General features: G+C 38.0%; 1 protein-coding gene across 1 annotated transcript; it reads left to right on the forward strand.

Moving 5' to 3' along the window:
• Positions 1195–2111, forward strand: LOC109230199 (proline-, glutamic acid- and leucine-rich protein 1-like). The gene is made up of 3 exons (XM_019395725.1): positions 1195–1437; positions 1537–1722; positions 1884–2111. Exons 1-3 carry the CDS (start codon positions 1195–1197, stop codon positions 2109–2111), a joined length of 657 nt encoding a protein of 218 aa, XP_019251270.1.

Here is a 6297-nt window from a genome sequence, read left to right on the forward strand (position 1 = left end):
CGCTCCCATTTCCACTCGGGGATCTCAAGTCTCTGAAGCAAACCGCCCGGCCTCTGATGCTCGTACTTTACTTGCTGACAGTTCAAGCACTGAAAGACATACTCTACTATATCTTTCTTCATTGTCCTCCACCAATAGTGTTGCCTCAAGTCCTGATACATCTTGGCAGCAGTTTGATGAATGGAATACCGCAAACTGTGGGCCTCCTCAAAAATTAACTCACGCAACCCATCCACATTGGGAACAAAAATCCAACCCTGCATCTGCAACACCCCATCATCTCCAATAGAAACCTTCTTGGTATCACCGTGGTGCAGTGTGTCCTTAAAGCCAAGCACTGTGTCCTTAAGGAGAAGAAAACATCACAGTTTTTTATTAAATAAAGAAATTTTTGCATTTAAAGTCATGGGTAGATACAATGCTAGTAAACCATAAATAAAAGGTGACAATATTGGAGCAAAACCATTAACATCAACTAGAATATCCCAAAACTCGGTGCCACAAGTATATGAGCAACTACTAAAAAATACAATACCAATACAACATCTGTTTGAAATGTAAAATAGACAGAATAACATAACCAAACATGAAGAAGACTTAGTGTGTTGCGGATCGTAGCATGAAAAAGGGTCAATAGTTGTACATAGTTGAGGTATCAAATGCTTGATTCAGTCTCATACTTGCTCTAGGTATACACACTGGCCTAGAAAGTCTCACTGATAATAGTGCCTTATGATATTGACTTATGGTGTCTGAAGCTTTACTGCGGAAACGACTAAGGAATTTCAAAGAGTTGGTACTCTGACTCAGGCACGTGCCATCTTGTCTAAAGCCATTAGAACTTAATAACTGAAATTATTGCCGCTCTTAGACTTTCTTAATCTAGTAAGCATCACTTTTATTTGTTATCAAAGTCAGGCAGAAATTCTATTGTAATTAAACTCATATTAACTCGAAAAGCACATTTGTCAAAAGTAACCATTATTAGAGTCATGTTAGAACCCAAATTAGTCTCTCTCTCTCTCTCTCTCTCTCTCTCTCTCTCTCTCTCTCTCTCTCTCTCTCTCTCTCTCTCTTCGAATCAAATCAACATTATTGTCTTTAAAAGCCCTCTCTTGGTACCTCTCCTAAATTCACTATTTCTTTTCAACCCTAAGCAAGAACCAAAGCAAAACACTTCGTCCTCTATCCACCATGATTAAGCCTAGGCAGACATCTTCAACGACAAAGTCATCATCAAAGACTAGGTCTAAATCAAAAAGTGAGAAGTCTAAGTCAAAGAAAAGTGAAAAATCGACTGTCAATTCTGAACCCTCACCCGCTATTTCTCCACCTATGCCCTCTGATGTCCCTGCACCACTACCCACTGTCATTGTTCCACCTAGAGCTTCTACCCTAGTTGTATCTCCATATCCAATACCAACAACCCATGCACCTGTAACCGTCTCACAAATCACCACCATACCCCACAAAGGACAAGGCTACTTCCAGGAAATTAGTAAAGTGCAAAATGCTAGTTGATTGTGCTATTGTTAGGGGGAACCGGAGCTAAAAAGGGCTACTTCTCAAAAGAAACCTGCAATCACCAAGGATATTCAGGTAAAACTTCCTTCATCAAAACTTGATGTTCTAGCATCTACAATTGAGGTGTTTCCATTAGAAGTTGTTGAACCCCTAAGTGACACACCACATGTAGAAAGTACTGTTGTAGAAAAGGAACTAGTAGCTTAGCAAAAGAACATATAGTTGCATACCTATCTGTGGTTGAGGGGGAAGGTGAGAAACAAATAGGGGAGAACGAAGTTTCTGATGGAAGTTCTCATAGTTGGACTGATGAGAATGATGAAGAAACAAATAATGAGGGAGAATGAGAAACAAATAAGGATGGAGAAGGAGTGCAGCAGAAAGATCAACGTTCTGAAGAAAAGAAAAGTGAGAAGGAGGGTGAACTGGGTGAAGGAAAGAAAGGTGAGATAGAAGAACAACAAGGTGAACAAGTGGGAGATTCAGAAGAAGAAAAAGGAAGTGAGGGAGAAGATGACTCTGAAAGTGTGGGTAATGAAGAGGAAAAAAAAGTGAAGGTGGGGGTCCTGAATTTGAGAGTGAGGTAGAAAATGCAAGTGTGGAAAGTTGAAGTGATAAAGATGATTTGACACTGTATAAGGTAGGAAATAAGAACAAGAAAACCAACAGTTGAATGTGATGGCGACAGTGCCTAACACTATTTGCTATACAAATTTGATAAAACATGATTTAATAAACTCAATAACGGAAATATCATGAAATAAGTGATAAAGATACAATAAAACTACTATGACCATCCTAATAATCTGGTTTTAACGAGTACATAAGCACTACTAAATATCAAAACACAAACCAAATCCTCAATACAACTGTCTGGACAATAGAACAGTATTAAGGGAAAATAAAGGAAAGATAGTCAAGGCCTGCAGAACACATAACATCTACCTCGAATTCTCCCAAATACTTATACCAAAATAACTCTAGCAATCACCACATCCGGATGTACCCTGATCTGCACACGAAGTGCAAAGTGTAGTATGAGTACAACCGACCCTACATACTCAATAAGGAACAAAACTAACCTTGGGCTGAATGTAGTGACGACCTTAGAAGAAGACATTCAGAAACCAATATTAGTGGCAACACATATATAATGATGACAGTACCAATAGGTAACTCAAAGGAATTATCGCAATCAGCTCATTCACGTTACGGGAATTCGGGTATGCTTTCAAGTATAACCATTAAGGCCCAACACTAATGAGAACATTTCATTTACCAGCTAGCATGAGGAATGATACATCTCTATGCCTAAATGCCAAATATGCATGTCAAGTGAATGATTTCATATGGAATCCCCAAGTGCTCTCACTCTCAGCATACTCAAGGTATCCGTCATAAATGACCACTTCATCACAGACACACAATCACTCAACACTGTATGCGTACCTGGCATCAATGCCCCTCACCAAAGCACGTGTATATATATCACCCTGCCTGCGCCCACTGCTGGCATGTCAGACTCCGGAGGTGAAGATCCTACCTAAGCGCTATCAAAAGCCAATACGGTTTGATGTGGCATACAGGCCGACCCAAATAATAATAAAGCCAATATGGCCTGCTTCGACATGCAGACCGATCTAAATAACACTTTCAACATGGCTCTAAGGCTCACCTCAGTCATCAACCTCTCAAGTTTCAAGATCCCACAATCTCATATCTCTCAGCCCGACAACACCACACATGAAAAAAATAATAACAACATGCGATGTAATAATGGATGACAAACAGAGACTGAGATATGATATGCAAATAAAGAATCATCAATGAGTGTATAGTTACAACTAAGTCAGATAGCCCAAAACAATAGAGATAGTCTCATTAGGTCTCAACCAAATAATCATATATCCTAAACATTATTTGTAACATGAATCACAACCCAGATAATCAAACAAGCAAGGTGAACATGGATATAACATCAAAACAAGTCCGGTAACATTCTAAAAGTCAACCCAAAACATGATTACTCCAGTGCATGCCCACACACCCGTCACCTAACATGTGCGCGTCACCCCAAAACATCACAAATAACAAAGTTCCTAGTGATAATTACCCTCAAATCCAAGTTTAGATATGTTACTAACCTCAAAATGCGTAAATAAATACTCCAAAAAGCACATCCCGTGTGAATCGGCCTCCGAACGACTTAAATATAGTCACAAATAATTTAATATCATCAAATTATGCCGTAGGAAATAACTTTAAAAAAGAAAGCTTCGATCATTATCAAAATAAAAAAGTCAACGCAAAATGTCAATCATGGCCTTGTACCCTGGAACCCGGTCAAACTCATAAATTCCAAACACCCATTTAATTACGAGTTCAACCATGCAAGTTTCGTCCAATCCGACCTTAAATCGACCTTCAAATCCTCAATTATCACTTTCCAAAAGTTTTTACTAAAATCCCCCATCTCTTCACTTTGATTCATTAATTAAATGCAAAAAACAAATATGGATTCATTAAATAATAATAAATCAGAGTCAAAGACACTTACCTTGATCCAAATTGTTAAAATCCCCTCTAAAATCACCCAAAACCGAGCTCTATAACTCAAAATGTGATGTCATGACCAGACCCTCATAAATGGAGTTTTAAAACATTCTGCCCAAAAAGTATGTTAGATCCCCTCCAAATCACGTTTAGGACTCCTTATATACGAGTTGTGGGGTCTTGGGCCGAAAATAACCTTTTTCCGGGCGAAATAGGAAATATGATGTACCGCAGCGTCCAGACCAGAGCTAGGCGCCGGACCTGGCGCTAAAACTAGTAGCGTTTTCACGCTCAAATCTTGGTTCCCAGCTAAATTTCCCTTCTTTCATTATTTTCTTTTGCATTGTATATATTTTTCTTCCAATTATGGGGAAACACCAAAGGGTGTCCCCCCTTTGTCTTCTCCCTTTTTTTTTCCGCATTTTATTTAATTTTGCTCCAAATCTTTTTATTTTCATAGCGCTTTATTCCTACACAGTTAAAATATAATATTAACAACAACAAGAACTATCCAGTAAAATCCCACCAGGTGGGGTCTGGGGAGGGTAATGTGTACGCAGACCTTACCCCTACCCAATAGGGCAGAGAGGCTGTTTCCGATAGACCCTCGGCTCAGAGAAAAAGAAAACAAGAAAAGAAAAGACAACTCATTAGTAACTCCAGTAGCAACCGTAATAGTAATGAAAGCATAACAACCAAGATATGAAAGACATGCAATAATAGTAACCAGTATCTAAGGCCCAGGGCCAAGATTAACAGCAAGTACAGAGTGTATTCAGCCTAAACTGCAAAATTTAAGAACAAAATAATAGAATTAATACTCCAAAAACGATTAAAAGTTCTATAATGTGAGGCAACAACGAGTAAATATATGCATTTTTTTGGCCTAACATCAACACCCCACACTTAGACTCTTGCTCGTCCTTGAGTAAGCATTAAAACCACTCTCAATAAATCAAGCCTAGAATCACCACCACTTCGGTTAGTAATAACAATTAGGCCCTATGGCAACTCAAACCATCAGATATACACTTCCTCATCATCGTGCAAGATATAGAAGTCACAAACAAATAATAAACTTCTAACCTTCTAACCTCAGAAACGGACTCTAACTTACCAAATTTAAGCTCGCTCACCTACTCTGTCAAAAGAAGTTAATAATATCACCTATCTATCATGAAATAATTTCCCTCACAAGAATAAATAGTTCGTACACTCAAATCAAAGAAGGAACATAATTCAAGGACTTAGCATCAAAGAATAACTCTCGCACTTACAAAGAATTCACATGTATGCACAAAGAACCATATGCTTGCCCATTATGTACATCTCTACTAATTGAGTATGCTCGAATAGAAATAAATAGGACTTTAACGGGTTGTAATGTTGGCTACGGAACGGGTAGGAGAATTATATAATAGTGACTTACACTTCCCTAAGCACTTTGCACTTTTAGGCTTCATCACCCATTATTTTCTACTCTTCACTTTTATTTTTCAGCCCTCTCTTCATCTATTATTTCACAAGTAATTCCCTCATATCAAGAACGCATATTTTTTTTCAAACCAATTCTCTTCATTCTTTGTTTTTTCATGTCGTATTCTTTTCAAGAAGGCCTTTTCATCACCTTTCAGCCATCATTGGTCACCATTTTTTCCTTAACCATCTCATTCTTCAAATTTATCAATTAATATCACGGTCTATGCAACAGTGCTAAGGAAGCGGGGCGCAAAACTTAGGGATTCAAACAAAAGAATCAAGAAAAAAATATGGCTTCCAAACAAAAGGCTACAGACTCAACAGGCTAACTAGTGGTGCAATATCTAAAAAGGCTAAAATTCACAAGACATATCAAAGAAAGCCTATTATCATCTTCTGAATAGAGCAACACTTTTATTTCGCTTCAATAACATGCAGGGCAAGTTCTAGACTAAGATGCAAAATATGAAATATATATAAGAAATCATCACCCCACATAGCACAAGTATCAATCAAGGTGGATCAATTCTACTCTAAGACAGACAGGATCATAGCGAACAATAAAATAGGAATAAGTTATATACTGAGTCACAACCCTGAGCTTAGGTGTTAGAAAGTCTGCTATTTTATTCATTACTCAAGCACTCAGAAAAAAGTACTACTCAAGCTCAGGCCTAAATATGCTAGTATCAAACAAGTAACCAAAATTTTTCTTCTCCCTCTTTTTCTACTCCTAAAATA

Source organism: Nicotiana attenuata, chromosome 7, assembly GCF_001879085.1.
Source record: "Nicotiana attenuata strain UT chromosome 7, NIATTr2, whole genome shotgun sequence".
NCBI classification, from domain to species: domain Eukaryota; kingdom Viridiplantae; phylum Streptophyta; class Magnoliopsida; order Solanales; family Solanaceae; genus Nicotiana; species Nicotiana attenuata.

What these genes read in the sequence shown, in the direction of transcription:
- LOC109230199 (XM_019395725.1), top strand. Translation starts at nt 1,195, where the DNA reads ATGATTAAGCCTAGGCAGACATCTTCAACGACAAAGTCATCATCAAAG. An exon ending in TACCAACAACCCATGCACCT is followed by an intron (nt 1,438 to 1,536) that starts GTAACCGTCTCA and finishes TGCTATTGTTAG; the next exon opens with GGGGAACCGGAGCTAAAAAG. An exon ending in CTGTTGTAGAAAAGGAACTA is followed by an intron (nt 1,723 to 1,883) that starts GTAGCTTAGCAA and finishes GAAACAAATAAG; the next exon opens with GATGGAGAAGGAGTGCAGCA.